Genomic DNA, 26,101 nt, shown 5'->3' on the forward strand with positions numbered 1-26,101 from the left:
CTATAATTCTTTTAAATCTGATAAGTCTGTTTTGACCTCAAACCAAGCCTCAGATTTACCGGAACCCCTCATTTCCTTCCTACCCTCCCTCTTATCTCACAGACTAATAAGGAACTTCTGGCTGCAAAAGTTAAGTCCGGGTCCCCGGAGGACCCTGTTAAACCTGAAATGTTTAATCTATTTCAAGATTCCATTTTGGCGGAGGGTCGGGAGCTGATTAATAGATCCTTTCAGTCTTCCACCATCCCTAAATCGTGGAAACACGCTAAGGTTGTTCCTTTACTAAAAAAGCCCACCTTGGATCCCTCCAGGCCTGAAAGCTTTAGACCCATCTCCTTGCTTCCCTATTTGGCCACGGTAGCAGAAGCGCACGTGAATGACATCTTGACCAATTACTTGGAGAGCAATGGGATTCTAGATGATTCACAAAATGGATTCCGGCCTAACCATAGTACGGAATCCGCCCTGCTGGCCGTCACTGAACAACTGAGGGTGACACAAGATCTGGGTGGCACGTCAGCTCTGGTCCTGCTGGATTTGAGCGCGGCGTTCGACACGGTCTCCCACGGGATTCTACTTAGAAGACTATGGGAGATCGGAGTCCGAGATGGAGCCCTGGATTGGTTCGCGTCTTTTCTATCAGAATGTTCATTCCAGGTCCATGCTCCAACGTTCTCATCCAGCAGGTTTCCACTGAGTTGCGGTGTTCCGCAGGGGTCGGTTCTCAGCCCCACGTTGTTCAACGTATACGTCCGCCCTCTGGCAGTGTTGGCCAGAGAACGTAAGATCAAATTAATTTCATATGCGGACAATACGCAGCTCATTTTTTCCTTCTCCAATGACATCAAAATGGACCAAGCCAAATTTCAAGATGACATTCTGGCCATCTTTAGTTGGATGACCATGAACTGCCGGCAGTTAAATTCATCAAAAACTGAGGTACTTCTAATTGGCAAGGAAACGCACAAGTGGGATGATCACTGGTGCCCCTCCACCTTAGGCCCTCCCCCCATCCCTAAGAAGGAAGTAAAAAACCTGGGTGTGACTGTGGACGACTCACTCTCCCTAGAGTCACATGCAAAAAGAGTGGCTGGCGTGTGCTATGGCCGCTTACGGTCGCTTAAACCTATTTTGGGCTTTTTTGAACCACTTGTACGCCAGACAATTGTCCAAGCCCTTGTTCTATCGCATATAGATTACTGTAACATATTAATGCTGGGCTCTAACCGGACAGCCATCTACAGACTCCAATGGGCTCAAAATGCAGCTGCCCGCATTTTGTTTGCCCTGCCCAAACATTGTCATACGTCCCATATTCTGCGGCGCTTACACTGGCTACCGGTGTCACAACGTATCCAATTTAAGGCCCTTTGTCTACTTCATAAAATTCTTTATTGCTCTGGTCCCCTAATCTTGCGAGGTTTGTGCGCCTCTTATGTTCCCACACGTGCTCTCCGTTCAGCGGACCTTCACCTTGCCTGTACCATTAAAATCCGAAGGAGCAGAGCGGGTGGCCGTTCCTTCAGGTATTTGGCACAGAAATTGTGGAATTCGATCCCCCCGGAGGTACGTGCTACAAATAACTATTTGTCATTTAGAAAGCAAATTAAAACCTGGCTGTTTCTTTCTATCTAGGGTTTCTAAGTAGCGCTATATGTCATCTCCTGGGGTTAGGTTGCTTTATTTTCAAACTGTCTGCAAGCGCTGGGACGCCCCGTTGCTGGGGTAGCCATGCGCTATATAAGCATTTTTAACATTAACATTAACATTAAAAGCCCACTACGCTAAAGTCCGCGTGGAAAAAAGGAACCTTTTGTCCTTAAAAATTGAGAAAGCAGGGAACAGAAGTAAGGAACCGTTCAAAATTGTTAAAGATTTTTCCTCCCCCTGCGTCATAAACCATCTTTTTACCCCACTAAGGAATGGACGATGCTTATTGCACACTATTTTGATACACAGATTACCACCATTCAAGCTTCGCTTGGGGAACCGTCCCCTGCTAAAGTAGCCACTACTGGTAGGCTCCCCCTTGCTTTGCCCAATGCTGGTGGAAACCTTTTGCATTTTCCTCCAATCACGCTGGCCGACTCGCTGAAGATAATGAAAACACTAAAATCAGGCTCCCCCTCGGACCCCTGCCCCGCGAAAATACTGGCCTCTGTTGCAGAGGTGATAAACCCGGCTGTCCATAGGGTTCTGGACCTCTCTCTGTCAGGTGTGAGGCCGGACAGCTGGAAGCATGGGAAAATCCTCCCGCCTCTAAAAAAAAAAAATCCTCAGCCAACCCTTCTGTAGCCAGCAATTACAGGCCAATCTCGTTGCTGCCTTTCTTCTCCAAGGTTCTGGAGAAATATGTAAATCGGGTCATCGCGGATTTAGTTCAGACCAATCGTGTTTTACATCCCAGCCAATCGGGGTTCCGAGCTAATTTCTGTACTGAAACAGCCCTACTGGAAATCTCGGAATCTATTAACACCGCACTTGATCGAGGAGGCAAGGCTGTTTTGATACTGTTGGACCTCTCCGCGGCTTTCGATACAGTGCCCCTCTCCGCGGCTTTCGATACAGTGCCCCTCTCCGCGGCTTTCGATACAGTGCCCCTCTCCGCGGCTTTCGATACAGTGCCCCATGCTCTCCTTTTGAACAGTCTCCAAGGATGTGGTATAGGGGGCACGGCCCTTCGGTGGCTTACATCTTACCTGGAAAACAGTCAGCAAACAGTTTGGTCTCCCCCTTTTTTGGCCCCTATCTTGCCGCTTAACATAGGTGTTGCTCAAGGTTCTATCTTAATCTCCACCCTGTTTAATGTGTTCATGGCCCCCCCCCCGGTGCCTCTGGCAGAACAACACAGCGCTAAAGTTATATCTTACGCCGATGATACAGAATTAATGTTCACATGCGGTAAGGATGAGGCCCTGAATGGGAATGAGATAAACACCTGCCTGTCCGCAGTATTTGAGTGGTTTAAACAGAATCAACTGCTGTGTAACTCCAGAAAATCAGAAATTATCTTTTTTTGGTCACAATCCGGGGAAGGAATGGCGCAAGTGGTGGCCACAGAATATGTCCCCCCCCCTGTAAACTTAGCCACAACTGTTAAGAACCTCGGGGTGAAAATGGACGCGGACATGTCCATGAAGTCTCGGGTCCAGGCGGCGGCGGGCACATGCTTCGGCCTACTGAAAATGTTGAGAAACTTCCTCCCACTACTCCCGGTTTCCCATAGGAAAACAGTGGTCCGAGTATTGCTTTTGTCCCTTCTTGATTTTGTGAATGTTCTGTATGTCGGCCTTCCTGACTATCTTCTGGGCCGTTTACAGGTGGTGCAAAACGCCGCGGCAAGAGCCATACTCACGGTGGGCCCCTGGACACACCTGACCCCTCACCTGAAGTCCTTGCACTGGCTTTCGGTACAAAAGATGACACATTTCAGAGCCTTGTGCTGGCTTATACGGCCTTTCATAATATCGGGGCCTTTTATCTGAGAAACGGATGCCAGCGCTATGTTCCATCCAGAAGTCTGAGGTCTTCTAGCCGGCAGCTCTGGCTGGTTCCTAGGTTCTCCCGCTCTCGCCTGGGCGGGCGGGCGTTCCTTTCAGGTGGTGGCCTCTCCGCTCTGGAATAACCTGCCGCCATCCTTACGTCAGCGGTACAAAAGGGGGTGGTGATGGACGGAGCATCTGAACCAATCAAACACTCACACCCAGTCAAAGGATCTGGGTCCAATCCATCACTGTTCTTACATCAGGCGCACAATCTCCTCCGTTTTAGACGCGGATTAAAAACGTGGCTTTTCTCACAATAAGTCAGTTGTCCTGGGGATGCCTGAGCTGCTCTGTCACAGGTTCTCTTTCTCAGCGCCGGGACACTCCATGGAGTAGCCGTGCGCTTTACAAGTACCCAGTAACATAGTAACATAGAAGGGTCTGCCTCCATCAGCTGCACATGAGAGCCTCTCATCGCCCTGTGGGGGCTGCTCCTGGCTCCGTTGGAGCCCCCTTCACTTCGAAGAGGGGACAGCGGCCTGGTGGTGTCACCCACTCCCTGACCCAGGACAAAGCTTCTCCTCCCAAGAGATGTGCAGACAATTGAAGCCAGTGCAGGCATGAAAGAGGCATTGTACCCAGGGCCGACCCGCCACAAAGGGCGATTCACTCACACAGAGAACAAACATGGAGGGCTGAACTCACCACAATGAACTATCCATTCACTCACGCCGGAGCACAGACGTGAAAACCCAGGGTCCCTGCAAGTCGCTGAAGCCCTCCAAACACCAACTCCCCTAGGGGTAGCAAGTGCATTATAAATACAATTCCAATGTCAATGTCCTTTTTCTAACAGCAACAAAATGTAAACACCTGTAAATGAACTGGATCAATAACTCAGGAAATACCAGCAGTAAGAAAAGCACAAATGAAGCCCTTTTTTGTAATTCTGAAGTGAGACGTAAACAAATATTTTAATAGGATCAAAACAAATCAAGAAACTTTACTTGGCGATGCGCAAATGATAAATATTCGGCAACACTTGATTTTTTACGTATAATCGTTTCTGTACTATATTGTTATATCGGCAGCCATTTGAATTAAGTCTGCGGTCTACAAATGACGGCAGCTTCTGCGCCATGATTTACCCAAACATTTGCGACCGCGAGTTCCTAAAAGTACCACCCGTTGCATACCACACCCTCGCCGCGCTTGCTTCATACATGTGCTGCACGTGTTTTGGGGATTGTACCCATTCCCTGCCTCTGCCCGGCAGACGAGTCTCTGGTCTGCAATCCTTGAAGGGGCTTCAAGCAAGGCCACAGATGTCCTTCCTCCGTCCCGGAGGGTCAGCGCCTGGACACCCTCACGTGTGACAAGTAGCGCTCTACAAATCCACTGATTGATCGATTGACACCAGAACCTCTGCCTGACACTAGGGGCCCGATTCACAGAACTAACTTAAGACAAAATCCTAAACTTACTACTCTTGGTATTCACAGAAGTTAGGATTTTGTCTTAAGTTTGTCTTAAGTTTGTCTTAAGACAAAATCCTAACTTCTGTGAATACCAAAAGTAGTAAGTTTAGGATTTTGTCTTCAGTTAGTTCTGTGAATCGGGCCCATGGTTAGGAGCCCTATGGATTAACTGGTATGGGATATTTTCCTACGCTTTTACACCTCTTCCACTCATTCCGTGTCTGGTTTGGAAGCTCAGACAAACATCCCTCACACTGATCCTAGAAGCTCCCACATGGGTTCGTCAACCATGATACACCCCCCTGTTGGAGCTGTCAGTAGCTCCACATCAAAAGCTGCACCTCACCTCCAGTCTTCTCACTCAGAAACATGGAGAAATCAGACATCCAAATCCCGAAGAACTAAACTTAGCGATCTGGCTCCTAAAGTCATAGAGTTTGGTTTTTTAAATCTGCCACCAGACTGCATGAATATTCTACAGGAACAAGAAAGCATACAACCTGAGCTTGTTATGCAGCAAAGTGGAAAAGATGTGTTGTCTATTGTAATAACAATAAAATCAATCCTCTAGATGCTTCTGTACAAAACATTATATGTTACCTGTTGCACTTACAGCAAACAGGACTAGCTTATACATCTATTCGTTCGCACCTTGCAGTGGTAGCAGCGTACTGGCAAAACTGGCAGCATTTATCACTATTTAAAGTTCCAGTGATCAAAGCCTTCATTGAAGGCTTGAAAAGGGTAAAACCACCAAGAATTCCTCCTGCACCAGTGTGGAATCTTAACATTGTCCTTACAAGGCTTATGGGTCCACCTTTCGAACCTTTTCACAATTGCCCTTTGCAGTTTCTTTCATTGAAGGTTGCTTTCCTCGTTGCGATCACTTCATTAGGGAGAGTTGGTGAGCTACAGGCAGTGACCTTAGAGAAACCCTTCTTTCAACTCCATAAAGGTAGGGTGGTTTCTTCGCACCAATCCCAAATGCCTTCCCGCTTTTCATATTAACCAATCAGTTGAGTTTACCAGTGTTTTTTCTCAACCTGATTCAGTAGCAGAATGAGCTCTTCAGCTCTACACACACGATGTGAAAAGAGCCTTATTGTACTACATAGAAAGGACCAGAGATTTTCGCAAAACAACTGTTTGTTGCATTTGCTCCATCTCACAAAGGCAATCCCATTTCTAAATCTGACATTTTGAGATGGAAACCTGCTATGCTAAAGCAAAGAGAACGTTCACAATACCCCCTAGAGCGCAGTCACCTCGCAAAATAGGGGCTACTATGGCTTTCCTAGGAAACATCCCCATAGTTGTCATTTGTAAAGCTGCAACATGGTCTGCACCGCACACACTCACCAAGCACTGTTGTGTGGATGTGTTAGCGAGGCAACAAGCAAATGTAGTCCAGGCAGTACTCAAAACACTTTCAAACAACTGCAACCACTACAGGTTAGCCATCGCTTTGGGAGATAACTGCGATATAGTCTTTGCAAAGCATGTGATCTACAGCTCCATACCTCGAACGGAAAATGTTACTTACCCAGTAAGCATCTGTTCTTGGCATGTAGAGCTGTGGATTCACATGCGCCCTCCCCAGGCACCTACAGTTGTTGCAGTTCTTGATTATACATTCATATGCACGAAGATCCCTATACTACTACTCCCACTAACTCTATTCTCACGGTCTGCGGGAAAACAATCTAACATGGAGTCGATGCCCATGCACACTCATCGAAAGGAGGAGTCACCTTACCTCGTGACTAAAAAGACTTCTTCGAAGAAAAGCAAAGTGCAAACATCCGGACCCACCACTAGATGGCAGGAGTATGCAAAGCATGTGATGTACAGCTCTACATGCCAAGAACAGATGCATGCTGGGTAAGTAACATAGTCCTTTTAGCTTGTTTGTACATGCATAGCTTAAACTAAAAAAAAAACACTGACGCGGTCTGGCCACGTCATATCAAATTTGTTTTACTTTAAGCTATGTAGCATAGCAGTCCGCACCGCTGTGCAACATTTAAAAAGAAACATTGACAAAGCCAATAGATCTCACATAGGTGAAACCTATTGGCTTTGCCATTGCTTGCTCCATTTACTAATCATCAGCATTTTCTTTTCAGTGCTACCTGTGTGGTAGCTTCCTGTTAGAAATAGAAAGAATCTCAAACATCCTGGCCAACGGAGCCACCTTTTTGAAACCACTTCCATCTTAGTCACTTCCAATCTGAGAGGAAGTGGCATTTAGCATCGGCTTCTCCGCAGCTGAAAAATAAAACAATATTTTGCTATTGTTTTATTTTCCAGATACCGGCTCTGAGCCAGCGTATGCAAGGGAGGCGGGGCAGGGTGGGCCATGGGAGGGGGGAGGAGGAGGAGTGGTAGATGTTTACTTCTGCATGCACATTTCTCTCTGGCCAACTCTCAGGCCAGCCAAACTGACATGCGCACTTAGATTTCTGCAGCCCAGCTGTATTGCACAGCCAGGTATGAGAAACAGCAAAGACTCCCTGTGCCTGAGCGAGAGTTAATGTAGCCCACTCAGGCCAATCCCCGTGCTGCTCTCAATCTTGAGAGCAGCACAGGGATTGGATGGGGAGTTTGTAATGCTGTCCCAGGGACTGCTGGGAACAGAAACTGAGGAGTGTGAGCACCAGGTAAGTCTTTTTGTTCTTCTTTTAATCCCCAGCCACTGTGCGCTCCCTTCATCGCCCCCCACCCATCAGACCACTCCTTATCTGTGTCAGTTGCCACTGGAAGCATTGCTGCTTGGGAGCAGGTCTGTCACTCCAGGGCCCCACGCGTTCACAGGACCCCTTTCTTCAAGTCCAAACCCGACCTGTGGCCATACCCGGTCTATGCCGGCCTGTGGCCATACCCGGTCTATGCCGGCCTGTGGCCATACCCGGTCTGTCAACCTGTGGCCATACCCGGTCTATGTCAACCTGTGGCCATACCCGGTCTATGCCGGCCTGTGGCCATACACGGTCTATGCCGGCCTGTGGCCATACCCGGTCTATGCCGGCCTGTGGCCATACCCGGTCTATGCCGGCCTGTGGCCATACCCGGTCTATGTCAACCTGTGGCCATACCCGGTCAATGTCAACCTGTGGCCATACCTGGTCTATGCCAGCCTGTGGCCATACCCTGTCTATGCCGGCCTGTGGCCATACCCGGTCTATGCCGGCCTGTGGCCATACCCGGTCTATGCCGGCCTGTGGCCATACCCGGTCTATGCCGGCCTGTGGCCATACCCGGTCTATGCCGGCCTGTGGCCATACCCGGTCTATGCCGGCCTGTGGCCATACACGGTCTTTGCCAGCCTGTGGCCATACCCGGTCTATGCCAGCCTGTGGCCATACCCTGTCTATGCCGGCCTGTGGCCATACCCGGTCTATGTCAACCTGTGGCCATACCCGGTCTATGCCGGCCTGTGGCCATACCCGGTCTATGTCAACCTGTGGCCATACCCGGTCTACGCCAGCCTGTGGCCATACACGGTCTTTGCCAGCCTGTGGCCATACCCTGTCTATGCTGGCCTGTGGCCATACCCGGTCTATGCCGGCCTGTGGCCATACCCGGTCTATGTCAACCTGTGGCCATACCCGGTCTATGTCAACCTGTGGCCATACCCGGTCTATGTCAACCTGTGGCCATACCCGGTCTATGCCGGCCTGTGGCCATACCCGGTCTATGTCAACCTGTGGCCATACCCGGTCTATGTCAACCTGTGGCCATACCCGGTCTATGTCAACCTGTGGCCATACCCGGTCTATGCCGGCCTGTGGCCATACACGGTCTATGCCGGCCTGTGGCCATACCCGGTCTATGCCGGCCTGTGGCCATACCCGGTCTATGCCGGCCTGTGGCCATACCCGGTCTATGTCAACCTGTGGCCATACCCGGTCTATGTCAACCTGTGGCCATACCCGGTCTATGCCGGCCTGTGGCCATACCCGGTCTATGCCGGCCTGTGGCCATACCCGGTCTATGCTGGCCTGTGGCCATACCCGGTCTATGCCGGCCTGTGGCCATACCCGGTCTATGTCAACCTGTGGCCATACCCGGTCTATGTCAACCTGTGGCCATACCCGGTCTATGCCGGCCTGTGGCCATACCCGGTCTATGCCGGCCTGTGGCCATACCCTGTCTATGCTGGCCTGTGGCCATACCCGGTCTATGCCGGCCTGTGGCCATACCCGGTCTATGTCAACCTGTGGCCATACCCGGTCTATGTCAACCTGTGGCCATACCCGGTCTATGCCGGCCTGTGGCCATACACGGTCTTTGCCAGCCTGTGGCCATACCCGATCTATGCCGGCCTGTGGCCATACCCGGTCTATGCCGGCCTGTGGCCATACCCGGTCTATGCCGGCCTGTGGCCATACCCAGTCTATGCCAGCCTGTGGCCATACCCGGTCTATGCTGGCCTGTGGCCATACCCGGTCGATGCCGGCCTGTGGCCATACCCGGTCTATGCCGGCCTGTGGCCATACCCGGTCTATGCTGGCCTGTGGCCATACCCGGTCGATGCCGGCCTGTGGCCATACCCGGTCTATGTCAACCTGTGGCCATACCCGGTCTACGCCAGCCTGTGGCCATACCCGGTCTACGCCAGCCTGTGGCCATACCCGGTCTACGCCGGCCTGTGACCATACCCGATCTATGCTGGCCTGTGGCCATACCCGGTCGATGCCGGCCTGTGGCCATACCCGGTCTATGTCAACCTGTGGCCATACCCGGTCTACGCCAGCCTGTGGCCATACCCGGTCTACGCCAGCCTGTGGCCATACCCGGTCTACGCCAGCCTGTGGCCATACCCGGTCTACGCCAGCCTGTGGCCATACCCGGTCTACGCCAGCCTGTGGCCATACCCGGTCTATGCCGGCCTGTGGCCATACCCGGTCTATGCCGGCCTGTGGCCATACCCGGTCGATGCCGGCCTGTGGCCATACCCAGTCGATGCCGGCCTGTGGCCATACCCGGTCTATGCCGGCCTGTGGCCATACCCGGTCTATGCCGGCCTGTGGCCATACACGGTCTTTGCCAGCCTGTGGCCATACCCGGTCTATGCCAGCCTGTGGCCATACCCTGTCTATGCCAGCCTGTGGCCATACCCTGTCTATGCCGGCCTGTGGCCATACCCGGTCTATGTCAACCTGTGACCATACCCGGTCTATGCTGGCCTGTGGCCATACCCGGTCTATGTCAACCTGTGGCCATACCCGGTCGATGCCGGCCTGTGGCCATACCCGGTCTATGTCAACCTGTGGCCATACCCGGTCTACGCCAGCCTGTGGCCATACCCGGTCTACGCCAGCCTGTGGCCATGCCCGGTCTACGCCAGCCTGTGGCCATACCCGGTCTATGCTGGCCTGTGGCCATACCCGGTCGATGCCGGCCTGTGGCCATACCCGGTCTATGCCAGCCTGTGGCCATACCCTGTCTATGCCGGCCTGTGGCCATACCCGGTCTATGTCAACCTGTGGCCATACCCGGTCTATGCTGGCCTGTGGCCATACCCGGTCTATGTCAACCTGTGGCCATACCCGGTCTACGCCAGCCTGTGGCCATACCCGGTCTACGCCAGCCTGTGGCCATACCCGGTCTACGCCAGCCTGTGGCCATACCCGGTCTACGCCAGCCTGTGGCCATACCCGGTCTATGCCGACCTGTGGCCATACCCGGTCGATGCCGGCCTGTGGCCATACCCGGTCTATGCTGGCCTGTGGCCATACCCGGTCTATGCTGGCCTGTGGCCATACCCGGTCTATGCCGACCTGTGGCCATACCCGGTCGATGCCGGCCTGTGGCCATACCCGGTCTATGCTGGCCTGTGGCCATACCCGGTCTATGTCAACCTGTGGCCATACCCGGTCTATGCTGACCTGTGGCCATACCCGGTCGATGCCGGCCTGTGGCCATACCCGGTCTATGCTGGCCTGTGGCCATACCCGGTCTATGCCGGCCTGTGGCCATACCCGGTCTATGCTGGCCTGTGGCCATACCCGGTCTATGTCAACCTGTGGCCATACCCGGTCTATGCTGGCCTGTGGCCATACCCAGTCGATGCCGGCCTGTGGCCTACCCGGTCTATGTCAACCTGTGGCCATACCCGGTCTACGCCAGCCTGTGGCCATACCCGGTCTATACCGGCCTGTGGCCATACACGGTCTATACCGGCCTGTGGCCATACACGGTCTATACCGGCCTGTGGCGGACAGGTGAACTAGCACCGCCTCCACCGCCGCGGGTGAGTGGGACGAGTGAGGTGCCGGGGACCCCCAGCCAGAAGCCAGGGCCTGGGCTGTGCATCTCAGCGGTGGGTCTGCTGGGGTTCTACATCCTCTAGCCAAGGCAAGTGCTTTACTGGCCACGTGGGCTCCAGGGCGTGCCCTGCTGCCCACTTCCGGTGTCTACAGTACGACGCCACAGGGCGCTTCCTGCCCCTTTCACACGTGTCATGTATGATTCTTTCGCTCAGTCTTCGGATGGCTGCAGCCCTGCCCTGGGCTCTGCGTGATAATGCACTGGGCCCAGGCTCACAGGAATGCTGGGCACTTCTTACCTGATTGTACAACACTAATTAACCTCATTTTGCAGTGAAATCCATAATTGAGACCTTCCATGCAGGTGTGAGGATGCTTGGCCTTCAGTGGGTTTGAGTGAGTTATATTATATAGATGTATTCACTGGCTGCCTGTTCGGGCAAGAATCCGATTGGAGGCACTATGTTGGCCCCATAAGACCCTTCATCAGGCAGGCCCTCGTTTCCTACAAGCTGGCTTCAAATGTTACCCTCCTACCCGTACCCTCCTACCCGTACCCTCCTACCCGTACCCTCCTTCCCGTACCCTCCTACCCGTACCCTCCTTCCCGTACCCTCCTTCCCGTACCCTCCTTCCCGTACCCTCCTACCCGTACCCTCCTTCCCGTACCCTCCTTCCCGTACCCTCCTACCCGTACCCTCCTACCCGTACCCTCCTTACCTGTACCCTCCTACCCGTACCCTCCTTCCCGTACCCTCCTTCCCGTACCCTCCTTCCCGTACCCTCCTTCCCGTACCCTCCTTCCCGTACCCTCCTTCCCGTACCCTCCTACCCGTACCCTCCTACCCGTACCCTCCTACCCGTACCCTCCTTACCCGTACCCTCCTTCCCGTACCCTCCTTCCCGTACCCTCCTTCCCGTACCCTCCTTCCCGTACCCTCCTTCCCGTACCCTCCTTCCCGTACCCTCCTACCCGTACCCTCCTACCCGTACCCTCCTTACCCGTACCCTCCTTACCCGTACCCTCCTTACCCGTACCCTCCTACCCGTACCCTCCTACCCGTACCCTCCTACCCGTACCCTCCTTCCCGTACCCTCCTTCCCGTACCCTCCTACCCGTACCCTCCTACCCGTACCCTCCTTCCCGTACCCTCCTTCCCGTACCCTCCTTCCCGTACCCTCCTTCCCGTACCCTCCTTCCCGTACCCTCCTTCCCGTACCCTCCTTCCCGTACCCTCCTACCCGTACCCTCCTTCCCGTACCCTCCTACCCGTACCCTCCTTCCCGTACCCTCCTTCCCGTACCCTCCTACCCGTACCCTCCTACCCGTACCCTCCTACCCGTACCCTCCTACCCGTACCCTCCTTCCCGTACCCTCCTACCCGTACCCTCTTACCCGTACCCTCCTTACCCGTACCCTCCTTACCCGTACCCTCCTTACCCGTACCCTCCTACCCGTACCCTCCTACCCGTACCCTCCTACCCGTACCCTCCTTCCCGTACCCTCCTTCCCGTACCCTCCTACCCGTACCCTCCTACCCGTACCCTCCTTCCCGTACCCTCCTTCCCGTACCCTCCTTCCCGTACCCTCCTTCCCGTACCCTCCTTCCCGTACCCTCCATCCCGTACCCTCCTTCCCGTACCCTCCTTCCCGTACCCTCCTACCCGTACCCTCCTTCCCGTACCCTCCTACCCGTACCCTCCTTCCCGTACCCTCCTTCCCGTACCCTCCTACCCGTACCCTCCTACCCGTACCCTCCTACCCGTACCCTCCTACCCGTACCCTCCTACCCGTACCCTCCTACCCGTACCCTCCTACCCGTACCCTCCTTCCCGTACCCTCCTACCCGTACCCTCCTTCCCGTACCCTCCTTCCCGTACCCTCCTACCCGTACCCTCCTACCCGTACCCTCCTTCCCGTACCCTCCTTCCCGTACCCTCCTACCCGTACCCTCCTACCCGTACCCTCCTTCCCGTACCCTCCTTCCCGTACCCTCCTTCCCGTACCCTCCTTCCCGTACCCTCCTTCCCGTACCCTCCTTCCCGTACCCTCCTTCCCGTACCCTCCTACCCGTACCCTCCTTCCCGTACCCTCCTACCCGTACCCTCCTTCCCGTACCCTCCTTCCCGTACCCTCCTACCCGTACCCTCCTACCCGTACCCTCCTACCCGTACCCTCCTACCCGTACCCTCCTACCCGTACCCTCCTACCCGTACCCTCCTACCCGTACCCTCCTACCCGTACCCTCCTTCCCGTACCCTCCTACCCGTACCCTCCTTCCCGTACCCTCCTACCCGTACCCTCCTACCCGTACCCTCCTACCCGTACCCTCCTACCCGTACCCTCCTACCCGTACCCTCCTACCCGTACCCTCCTTCCCGTACCCTCCTTCCCGTACCCTCCTTCCCGTACCCTCCTTCCCGTACCCTCCTACCCGTACCCTCCTACCCGTACCCTCCTTCCCGTACCCTCCTACCCGTACCCTCCTTCCCGTACCCTCCTTCCCGTACCCTCCTACCCGTACCCTCCTTCCCGTACCCTCCTACCCGTACCCTCCTACCCGTACCCTCCTTCCCGTACCCTCCTACCCGTACCCTCCATCGAGCTCTGCCAAGCTGGCCTGGGTCCCAAGAGTCAAAAGATCTCTGTGGGGAGGAAGAAGCTTTCTTTATCCTGCCTCTAAATTGTGGATTTCCCTCCCCTAGTCTTTGAGAAATCAATCTAATCTTCTGACCTTCAGGAAAGAATTAAAAACCTACATGTTCAGGAATCCTTGACTTATTAGTTTCCTCCAGTAGCGGCCCGTCGCCTGACAAAGTGGTGAGCCGGAAGAGGGAGGTGGGGAGGGTTCAGGGGCAAAAATAAATAAACTTACCTGAATGCCTCCGCCAACCGCCGCAACACGTACCTCCTTGCTTCTTTTTAGTACAGGCTCCCAGAATGCACTGCGGCCAATCCTGGAGCTGCATGAAAGCAGAGTTTGGGATTGGCCAGAGCGCTGGGACTTTGCAGGCCTGCTCTCTCCAGCCCCAGCAACGCAGCTGAGGCTGGAGAGAGCTTCACTGCGCATGAGGGTATGACCGGCCAGCAACGCAGCTGAGGCTGGAGAGAGCTTCACTGCGCATGAGGGTATGACCGGCCCAGCAACGCAGCTGAGGCTGGAGAGAGATTCACTGCGCATGAGGGTATGACCGGCCCAGCAACGCAGCTGAGGCTGGAGAGAGCTTCACTGCGCATGAGGGTATGACCGGCCAGCAACGCAGCTGAGGCTGGAGAGAGCTTCACTGCGCATGAGGGTATGACCGGCCAGCAACGCAGCTGAGGCTGGAGAGAGCTTCACTGCGCATGAGGGTATGACCGGCCCAGCAACGCAGCTGAGGCTGGAGAGAGCTTCACTGCGCATGAGGGTATGACCGGCCCAGCAACGCAGCTGAGGCTGGAGAGAGCTTCACTGCGCATGAGGGTATGACCGGCCCAGCAACGCAGCTGAGGCTGGAGAGAGCTTCACTGCGCATGAGGGTATGACCGGCCCAGCAACGCTGCTGAGGCTGGAGAGAGCTTCACTGTGCATGAGGGTATGACCGGCCAGCAACGCAGCTGAGGCTGGAGAGAGCTTCACTGCGCATGAGGGTATGACCGGCCAGCAACGCAGCTGAGGCTGGAGAGAGCTTCACTGCGCATGAGGGTATGACCGGCCCAGCAACGCAGCTGAGGCTGGAGAGAGCTTCACTGCGCATGAGGGTATGACCGGCCCAGCAACGCAGCTGAGGCTGGAGAGAGATTCACTGCGCATGAGGGTATGACCGGCCCAGCAACGCAGCTGAGGCTGGAGAGGGCTTCACTGCGCATGAGGGTATGACCGGCCCAGCAACGCAGCTGAGGCTGGAGAGAGCTTCACTGCGCATGAGGGTATGACCGGCCCAGCAACGCAGCTGAGGCTGGAGAGAGCTTCACTGCGCATGAGAGTTTGACCGGCCCAGCAACGCAGCTGAGGCTGGAGAGAGCTTCACTGCCCATGAGGGTATGCCCGGCCCAGCAACGCAGCTGAGGCTGGAGAGAGATTCACTGCGCATGAGGGTATGCCCGGCCCAGCAACGCAGCTGAGGCTGGAGAGAGATTCACTGCGCATGAGGGTATGACCGGCCCAGCAACGCAGCTGAGGCTGGAGAGAGATTCACTGCGCATGAGGGTATGACCGGCCCAGCAACGCAGCTGAGGCTGGAGAGGGCTTCACTGCGCATGAGGGTATGACCGGCCCAGCAACGCAGCTGAGGCTGGAGAGAGCTTCACTGCGCATGAGGGTATGACCGGCCCAGCAACTCAGCTGAGGGTGGCCAGAGCTTCACTGTGCATGAGGGTATGACCGGCCCAGCAACGCAGCTGAGGCTGGAGAGAGCTTCACTGCCCATGAGGGTATGCCCGGCCCAGCAACGCAGCTGAGGCTGGAGAGAGCTTCACTGCGCATGAGGGTATGCCTGGCACAGCAACGCAGCTGAGGCTGGAGAGAGCTTCACTGCGCATGAGGGTATGACCGGCCAAGCAACGCAGCTGAGGCTGGAGAGAGCTTCACTGTGCATGAGGGTATGACCGGCCCAGCAACGCAGCTGAGGCTGGAGAGAGCTTCATGGCGCATGAGGGTATGACCGGCCCAGCAACGCAGCTGAGGCTGGAGAGAGCTTCATGGCGCATGAGGGTATGACCGGCCCAGCAACGCAGCTGAGGCTAGAGAGAGCTTCACTGCGCATGAGGGTATGCCTGGCACAGCAACGCAGTTGAGGCTGGAGAGAGCTCCACTGCGCATGAGGGTTTGGCCGGCCAGCAACGCAGCTGAGGCCGGAGAGCGCTTCACTGCACATGAGGGTATGGCCGGCCCAGCAACGCAGCTGAGGCTGGGGAGAGCTTCACTGCGCATGAGGGTTTTGCCAGCCAGCAACACAGCTGAGGCTGGAGAGAGCTTCACTGCGCATGAGGGTATGACCAGCCTAGCAACGCAGCTGAGGCTGGGGAGAGTTCCACTGCGCATGAGAGTTTGGCCGGCCCAGCAACGCAGCTGAGGCTGGAGAGAGCTTCACTGCGCATGAGGGTATGACAGGCCTAGCAACGCAGTTGAGGCTGGAGAGAGCTTCACTGCGCATGAGGGTATGGCCGGCCCAGCAACGCAGCTGAGGCTGGGGAGAGCTTCACTGCGCATGAGGGTTTGGCCAGCCAGCAACGCAGCTGAGGCTGGAGAGAGCTTCACTGCGCATGAGGGTTTGGCCAGCCTAGCAACGCAGCTGAGGCTGGGGAGAGCTTCACTGCGCATCAGGGTTTGGCCGGCCAGCAACGCAGCTGAGGCTGGAGAGAGCTTCACTGCGCATGAGGGTTTGGCCGGCCTGAGACAGCCGGCCAAACACTTCATGCGCAGTGAAGGGAGTGCCCACCGCTCCCCCACCAGCAGTTTCATCCCCTGGACTCGTCAAAGTCCTGGGGGTGGGTCTAGGGGATTAAAATAAAAATGGTTTAAAACCCGATTTATTTGCTGGTGGCGGCGGGGTGGGCTGCGCTCCTCCGCCCTAAAGGAGCGGTCACCACTGGTTTCCTCCCTTCATCAGAATGGACCCGTTTCACCAAGAATCCGCATCCTTAACCTATTATCAGTCCTTCCTCCGCCATCTTTATCAGAAGGCTACAATGACCCTAGCTCCAAGACGTCTTAGGGTAATTGCGTGTTTTATAAAATGTAATAACATAACCTACAAGTGTGAGGTTGTTAGAATTGTGGGTCTCTGGTTGGCGCAAGTATGCACTTGTGACAAGCAGGGACCCTCTCCTCTAAGTCAGGGCGAAGGATGACCCCTTAGAATTACCCTTGCTCACCCTCTTGGTGCGTGACGTGAGCAGCCAAGGCTATTCTCCAGGCGTTGTTGAGTTAAGCATTTGTAATCACACACACAGTAAATGTACCAATCCCCCCACAAATGGACACAAGGCTGTGGATATATGAAAATACGTCTTCTTTATGTAAAAATATATCTGTGCAGGTAAGACTTATCACAAGAACACTATAACGATTTTCAAATTAGGCCACAAGATTGTAATAGGCAAGCGTATCTTAGTTACAGTTCAAAAAGGGTTCCTTTTTAGTTCAATTCACTTTAAAACAGTTCCATCAGTTCTTTGGGGGTCTTTACTGTCTTCACAATGTCCTTAGTCCCCTGTGAGACTCACTGGGTGCTTCGTAGCGCTTCCGGGCACCTAAAACGGGTGGAATCACTGCACCCTACCAAGTCTCATGCATCTAGCGTGAGTAGCGCACGCAGCGGTTCGTTTACTTCAAAGCGATACGAGGCGTACAGTACGGCAGTTCAGATGTGGCGCGTACAGCTTCTTTTGGGAGATACGGGACGCCCAGTTACTTACAATAAGGGTCGCACATTCACTAGTTGCTAAAGTGCAGCGCACACTCACTTACTGGCAATGCGACGCGCACAGGCAAGGCTCCCATGTTGGTTTTGGGGAAAACAGAACGGTGCGGACCCCAAGTCCGTTGAACAGGTCTGGGCGGGTGTCCGGTATCTTCGGGGAAACAGGAACGACTCGCACTCCTTCAGTGCGTGTCGGGGGGGAGCCTACGGACTCTAAGTGGTGGCGGCTTCCGTGAGGCAGGTGCGGCCCAGGTCCTCCTGTATGGTCCGTACTGGGGGGCGCTTCAGGGGGCGGCATGGCCTCTTTCCAGGTCAGAGGGCGAAGCGGGGCGGCCGGGTACGCTTGAGACATACGGCGGTAGCCCAGGGCATAGATCACGCTCGACAAGGAAATTCCAGCGGGAGGGGCGAGCAAGGGCACATAGCGCGCTCCAGTGACAGGCAGGCGACAGGGGAGCAGGCGGCCCGGTCCACGGGGAAGAGAGCGACTCTGCACAAGCGGGGCTCTCACAGGACACGGGCGGCCAGGCTCCTGGGTGTCACGGCCCTAGGAGGGAGCAAAGGGGGCACACGGTTTCAGCTCCAGCAGGAGAAAACACACGGTTCAGATGAGGGCGAGCGAAGTCACCAAGAACCCACTAGTCCTGGGGTTCAGATCAGGGGGCAAGCTCAAACAAGCCCTTGGAGAAAGTTTCTAGCACAAGTCAGCAAAGTCTTTTCATAAAGTCTTCTCCTCTCCTTCCTCAGCAAGGCAGACAGCAGGCCAGTCCTTCCAGCGTCTTCTTCTCCTTCTAGTTGGGCAGAGGTTCGTTGTGGGAAACAGGATTCTGATTTACAAGGAGCAGGGATCCTACTTTTGTACAGCATTTTCTTTGTTCTTACAGGCCAGGGGGGCCTTAGCATAACTTCTTTCAGTCTCTGAGTACTTTGTTGGGTGTACTCTGGCTTCTGCTTTCAGTGTGAGGGGCAGGCACATCAGACGCTCCACAGGAGGTGGAGCCAGCATTGTGTGGACAGGGGCAGCCAGGAGTACCTTGTTGACAGTGCTTCGCCCTTCCTGGGACAGGTGCAGGTTGAGTCATCAGTCGCTCCCCAGGGGGGCGGAGCCAGCATTGTGGTGGCAGAGCACAGCCTGATGCATAGTCCAGGGAAACTCCAACCTCCCACTAAGGTGTAATCCTGGCATTCACCACCTGTCATCCCCCAGCCCTGTCACTCACACAACCCAGACAGTCAGATACACATCCAAGCAGAGGCGGGCTGAAATGGTTAGGCAAGTAAATGCTAACTTTCTAAAAGTAGCATTTGCAAACACAGGATATTAAAATAAACTTTACTAAAAGAAGCATTTTATTATTCTGAGTTCAGGCGTACTAAACTTGACTTTCTACCATGCTCCCTGAGCCTGCTGGGATTATAGAGTGTAATAATTCCAGCAGCCCATCTTGGCCTAAGCGAACAGGTAGCCTTTCAATAGTGAAAAACGAATTTGGCTGTATTTCACTATTAGGACATGCCACACACATCAGAGCATGTCCTACCTTCACTTACAACGCACCCTGCCCTTGGGCCTACCATAGGGGTGACTAATATGAAGTTAAGGGAAGGTTTAGAGGCTGGCAATTGTGTGCACTTGCCCAGCCAGCATGACAGTGCCAGACTGCTCGCAGGTTCTGCAATGGCAGACCCTAGACACATTTTCAAAGGCTGCTTCTGTTTGTGGCGCAACCAGCGCTGCAGGGCCACTAGCCGTATTGGTATTTACAAGCCCTGGCACTCCTGGTGCACTTTACTGGGGACTAATAGTAAATCCAATGAGCCAATCATGGACATCAATCACAGTTACATTTTCCATTGGGAGCACTTGAACTGCGGCACGGATTGGCCGTGGCGCAGTGCCTGGAGCAGCGGATACCAGCAAAAACATCTGAGGCACATCAGCCAATAGTGGAAAGGAAACTCACGCCAAGGTGCCAGGTCTAACAGAGGGAGATTGACTTACTGTGGGTTTCGGTGAGTTGTGCAGGTGTGAGGGAGTTTGACCTACTATCATTTTTGAGTGAGTTGTGCATTGTGCGGGAGCTGACCGTCTGTGGGTTGGGAGTGAGGTGTGGTAGAGCGTGTTTGAGTCAACTGTTCTAGTGTAATATTGCGTGAGGTGTGTGTGTGTGTGGGTATCGGAGAGTGCAGTCTGGTAGTATGGGGGTGAGTGAGCTCTGTACATGCCGCTCACACTTTGGGGTGATTAGGGGAAGGAAGTGCTGTGAGTTCCTCATTCATTTTCTCTTTGTACTTCCAGGTGAGGACTCTCCGGTCCATTTCCTCCGAGGTCGCCCACAGCGGCACTCCATGCCTGAACTGGGCCGCCACCCCAAGGGCGGCGACCCCACCGCCCCCAGCAGGCCCTGCACCATGCCCAAGGCTATGCCTGACCAGAATGGAGACAGCTCCCTGGAAAGGGCCAACTTCAAGCGCAACACTGCCCGGGTCAGCTTCCGAGAGCCCCTCACCTCGGGCAGCCCTGGGTCGGAAGGGGCAGTGCCCCCATCTCTATCACGTCTGCCCCCACTGACCAGCAACCAGGGGCCACCACCGCGGGCCAGGAGGCCTCACCACCACAGAGACCGGCGGGCCCATTCGGACAATGCGCTCAACCTCGCCAGCGGTGCCCACCAGAAGGGGGCGGAGGAGCCGGAGTGGAGGTTGCCACCCGGGGGGCGTGCCAGGGTTTACCAGTCCTCGTCCCGCCTTGAGGAGGCCTCTCGGAGCAAGGTGAGGGGAGCGTTGTATGGTTTCCATGGGGACAGTGACTTGTGCTCTACCTGCTCGTCCTCCTCTGATGAGGAAGAGGAAGGATTCTTCCTGGGGGAGCGGATACCTGTCCCGCCCCATCTGCGAGTTTTGCCATGCACCGCTTCCAAACCAGGAGCCACCAGCACCCTGCCAGAGTGCCAGGTGGCGAGGGCGGGCAGCACCGAGCCCCGTAGGCGCCGGCGACACAAGGACAAGAGCTGTCTCATCTCCTGAAAAGGCCGGATGAACATGGAGTGGCGATAGACCGGTGGCAGCTGGGCACCGACCCTCTGTGCCCATGGAACATGGAGCAGCATAGACCAGTGGCACTGGGCGCCGACCCTCTGTGCCCATGAAACATGGAGTGGCATAGACCTGTGGCACCTGGGCGCTGACCCTCTGTGCCCATGAAACGTGGAGCAGCATAGACCGTTGGCACCTGGGCGCCGACCCTCTGTGCCCATGAGTTACTTCCACCCTGCTGACGCGCACAAGCACCGTCCGGAGACATCCACTGGACTCAGAATGACTCTTCCTTTCCCACCTGAGACTGTGTGTGTTTCCTGGCATGACGCCATTGGATGTGTTCTAAGGCCTGGTTCCCGCTGACGTTTAATGCCCCATGAGGCACAAGACACCCTAAGGTTTAACATTTCTAAGACCTGTTGGCACATTTATGTCCTCGTATGTTTTTCTATGAGTTTATTGTAATAAATTTTTGAAATCCGCGTCGAAACAATTTGCTGTGTTTGACATCTCCCAGAGGGGCTGTGGTGGGGAAGATGGGATTTGGAGTGGCTGGGTGAGGGGTGCATAGACTCAAACTAAAGTCTACCTGGTTGAAGAAATCAAGAAACTTTCTCAGGGGTCCCACTGATATTTGGTCCTTTTAAACCAACAAAGAAGCAATTAGCACAGAAGCTGAAATATAAAAGAGCATCTTTATTCACCTCAAATGAGGGAGACTACGTCACACAGAAGCCTTAGCAACTGAATGAGGCAGTCCAAGGAGTACAGAAAACAGAGGCCTTATATATGCGTAGGGTTACATAGTCAGCATAAGACCAAGGGGCAGTCCTGGCTCATGTAAGCATGCAAAATGACTAATATGGGCATACAAGACCTGCCTGCTCAACAAAGTGGGAGGAGAGTTACTTCTCCATGCAGCAGCAAAAATAGCCTGACAGTTATACTAGAGAAGCAGGTGCATTCTACTAGCTAGGCCCTTCTGAGCATGTGCGAAGGTGGAAGATGCTAAATATAGTTTGTCTCTAGGCAGATTACAAGAGCAGTTTACAGAAAGGTAGGACAGAGCACATGGCAAACAAGATGGCTGCCAGAAATACAAAATGGCTTTCACAAAGCGGATGAGATAACTTCTAAATACAGGATTCCTTCTGCCAATGCTAACCCATTGCTGCCAATTTACAACAGACGGCCGTTTTAGCATTAGCTGAAGACATTCCTATGATCCAGTAGGAACATAGAAAATATTTGCAAATTAATTTTTCATAAATTTATCAATATCCTGATTTCATTAAGCGGGTATATGTGAAGTATATGCTGGAATACAAAGGGAACGGAGCATTGGGTCATAATTAACATACAGATAGCAGGAGAGAGTAATGACCACTATTACAAACAGAATTATCATATTTGTAGTCCTAAGCAAAAGCAAATCCTAAAATCATCTAGTAAACATTTTCAGGGCTACTTGTCCATTTTCCTTTTAAGAGGGCTAGAACATCAATTTTATACTTTCAAAGAAAGGGCAAAGTCACATTTTTCAATTGCTCAGAAAAATGTTTTTAGTGCATAATAAATATAACTAATGCAAATATTAAAGCTACTAAACAGATTAATTAAAAAAAATCCTGGCTCCAAAGGACCAGGAGGACCATACAGGGCCATAGAAATTAGGACGAAGAGCTGCAAAGGGCTGCTCCTCCTTAAAAATAGGACGACTAAAAGGGGTATATTATTGACAAGAAAAAGAAGTCCTTGTGGCAATTGAAGCTGCTGTACAACCAAGCCAGAGGGGAGTCTCCCTGTGTCCGCTTGAGCCTCACAGGAAGGCTCTTGTTGTTTCCATGGTGGAGCTGCACAACTCTCAACTCAAGAATCCCAGCCCAGTTTCAAGGAAAAAGTCTCTTCTTTCAGGATAGGGCAGTCACCCACCAGGGCAAATGCTCTCAGAGATCCTGTCCAGTCTCTCAGGCTGTGCACCAGTTTCATTCACTTCAATCTAACAGGCACCAGAGACACAGCACCTGTACCCTGAACTCAAGTCCTTCCCTAACTCCTGATTGCTCTGCTGGCGCACTGCTCATTCGTTGGGGCCACACATTGCATCCAGTGTACCCAGGTATCTCTTGACCATCAAACAAAGGAGCACACTTGCACTCACTTTCGGACCAGGATTCAGAGTCCTGATGCTAGGATCTCTGAAGCAACCCTTGTTTCAAAAGGGGTCACCTCAAGCAAAGCTTCCTTGCCGTTCTGGTCGGTCTGTGACTCTCTGCTGGGCATCGAAAACTTGATCCACGATTTCTCCTTTCTGATTTGTGACCCCGTCTTTTGTCCAAGATAGTGGCAGGGGTACACACTTGATCACAGGGCTTCCGCCTTCACTGAGGTCCTGGTTGCCAGCAATGGCTGTGCTGGTTATCTTCAATTTGGCTTCAAGCTGGACTGGTGCTGACGCTGACTCCCCAGGCTGAATCTGATGTCCGGGCCCCTCTGGTAGTGGTTTGTACAGCAGCAAATATCTATTGGTGGACAGGACAAAAGGTCTTTAGACAAGGCACAGAAAGAGTCTATCAACAGAGAGGATAGTCTCAGAATACTTCCTAGTCTTTGGACGCCCCATATATTAGCAAGGCACCCAAGAACCACTTTCATCTATCTATGAGAGAGAAAAAAAACAACAGCTGGACCTATTGGCAAGTATAAAAGGAACATCACCCAATCCCCAGCAGCCAAGGAAGTCTATATTAATTTACTAAACTCAGAGGAAAAGAGAAAAACAAAACAGACATACTCTAAATCCTCACATTGGTGTATTCCTGTGCACTAATCTGAAAATCCTCAAAAAAGGAAATGTTCTACACTTTTGCTCATAAACTTTACATTACTTGTACAGGATTGCAGACACTTCACAAATGATTCTTCTTAATAAAAAGCACCTACATTGGACGCTTAGGACCATATTCTCGTGTTATAGGAGCAACAGGAAAGTCTAAAACTGCTAATTTAACAGGAGTTCTTATCTATAAAACAATATTTCCTTCAAAACATTTTTTGCTAAGGATCACATGGGCATCTTCCCTGCGTTCTACTTCTCATGATCCAAACTATGCAATATCAGCTCTAATAAGGGCTGTCAGTTTATTTATTCGGACTAGCTAATACAAAACTACCAATCCCCTTGCAAAACTATGTAGCATGGAATAACATACAATAATGGTGTTATCACCTAAGAATTTTAGAACAAAAGCTACCCACATCTAACTCCCCTTAAAGGTCAAATAAGGGAACAGCAATCTAGACTACTGATCCTGTCATATTTTCATCAAACAGGATGGGCAGTAATAAAACATATATTTATTCATTTTATTAATGCTAACAATGTTTAAAACAGTATTACTGATCAGCCAATTAAATGTCTCATTGCTATTTCACAGACAGTTTAGACAGGCTAAAAACAAATTGAGAAAAGGAGAGAGCAACATACATATTACCTAGCCTTGATTTGTAGAGGAGCTAGCTTCCTTCCCCCATTTTGACAGTAGGAAACCTGAAACAGGTTTCACTTCTGTCAATACTATCAACGCCTATTTGTAGCAACTGGGCCTAAACAAAGTTATAGGTGATACATAGCACCTTTGAGAGGGCAAACAAATATGAATACCCAAACCCCAATCCTTTTAGCAAATGTACAAATTTCATTGGATCAGCTTTTAAGCATTAGTGCTGTATAAATATGGCAAAGCTTATCTGTTAATCAAAGTTCACATATACCATTATATAATTGTCTATCACATGGGTGCTAAAAAAGTGCTTGTTTTTTGCCAAAAAAAAACTAAAACTTCTCCTTTTCCCCTGTCCTCTTTCAAAAAATGTCAGAAGTCAAAATGGCAACGCAGACCTTCCTCTGGGAGCCATGCTATGCTTCCAAATATAGAGCTGACATTTAACTCTTCCCAGCTGTCCTATTCTGTGTGTGAATGCAGATTCCCTAATTCAAAGTCCCCGTTAAAGCAGAAAACTGACCCATTCCCCTGTTTGTCAGTTCAAAATTTTCTGCTGTTTTTTAATACATATTTTCAATTATAAGCAGTGTGCAGTATAATTTTGCAGCAATATAAAGGTCAGCTAATTGTTTTATACCTAAATGTATGCATTTACTGAAGCCGAAGGCACTTTCAAAAGCTACTCTAAAAGGAAAAAATGCTGTTTAAATAGTGCATTTTACCCAATTTCGACTTTGATATTTGGGGAACTTAAAAATAAATATATCCTATAATTTCTTTGCATAATATTCATTATATGAATGTTCATTACATAGCCCAGGAGTTAGAAATTGAAAATAATCATATATAGCTTTATAAAAATTAGTTTTTTACGCCTGCGCAGAGTGAAATTCCATATGCAAATATCCTCATTATGCGGTACAACACAACTTAAATTACATTTTAATGCTAGGAGGTCACAGTATGAGTATTAAGCTTTATAAATATTAAAAAATGAATTTAAAAGCACGTATTTTTAAATAATTTTTCATAATTAATAAAAATATGAATAAAATCAATCATTTTTTATAATTCCACATGAAAAGCAAGCTGCATCCCTTGCCTATCATATTTAGACACATTCATTCACAAGCCTAAGCACAGAAGCCTAACTTAAAACATGACAAATTTTTGCGCCACTTTTTTAAAAGGATAGTCATTATTTAGCATCAGAACCACGAATATGCTCATAAAAAAAGCTTTAAGAAAGGAAATCCTTAATTGAAATGTTTTCCTGGTATCTAAAATAATGAACCTAATTTTTGTAACTTTTAAAAACAGCAGTCTGAAATGCAGGGTTTCACCCCGTGTTTTAACTGACAAAATCCTGGCTGAGTGAACATTCCTGTCTCTCCGTGGCCTAAAATCAAAACAACAGCTGCTGCGAACCGGCAGTTAAAACACAGCTGAGTAAAGCTTTTTTTTTTAAGTGTTGAAATGTAAGCACGGTGACAGTCTATTTAAAACTGAGACATTTCTAGTTCTAAAATGTGTGTGCAGTTCAGCAACATCCAATTTAGTCAGATGATGTGTTTGCCTGTTAATATCTAATACAATGTATCTAAGAAAAATGCTGTAAGTTTATTTATTGCAAAACACAGAATTTCGTTTTTGAGGCCTATTTTATTCCTATTGAATGTGAATTCTAATATTATCTTTTAAGCATTGGCAGTTTGTACATGTGCATAGTTGCTTACTCTTATAAATTTAATAATAACATACAGTTATTTAGCATATCATATGGTTCATTTCTGGATTTTTATTTAATTTTTATTTAATATTAATTAAATGACATTTTGCATAACAGACTGATGACAACAAGAAAAAACACAAACACACAGTGAGCTCATTTTAGACATATACAGAAGGAGTCAAAC

General features: G+C 51.7%; 1 protein-coding gene across 1 annotated transcript in view; it reads left to right on the forward strand.

The window, feature by feature from the left end:
- PRICKLE3 (prickle planar cell polarity protein 3) overlaps window positions 1–21,172 on the forward strand; it is a 192,866-nt gene extending 171,694 nt beyond the window's left edge. The window contains exon 9 of the mRNA XM_078664522.1: window positions 19,940–21,172. Coding sequence (XP_078520648.1) covers window positions 19,940–20,667 — 728 coding nt within the window. The 3' untranslated portion in view covers window positions 20,668–21,172. The remainder of the gene's footprint in view (window positions 1–19,939) is intronic.
- The last annotated feature ends 4,929 nt before the right edge of the window (window positions 21,173–26,101 follow it).

This window comes from Lissotriton helveticus, chromosome 10 (genome assembly GCF_964261635.1).
Source record: "Lissotriton helveticus chromosome 10, aLisHel1.1, whole genome shotgun sequence".
NCBI lineage: Eukaryota > Metazoa > Chordata > Amphibia > Caudata > Salamandridae > Lissotriton > Lissotriton helveticus.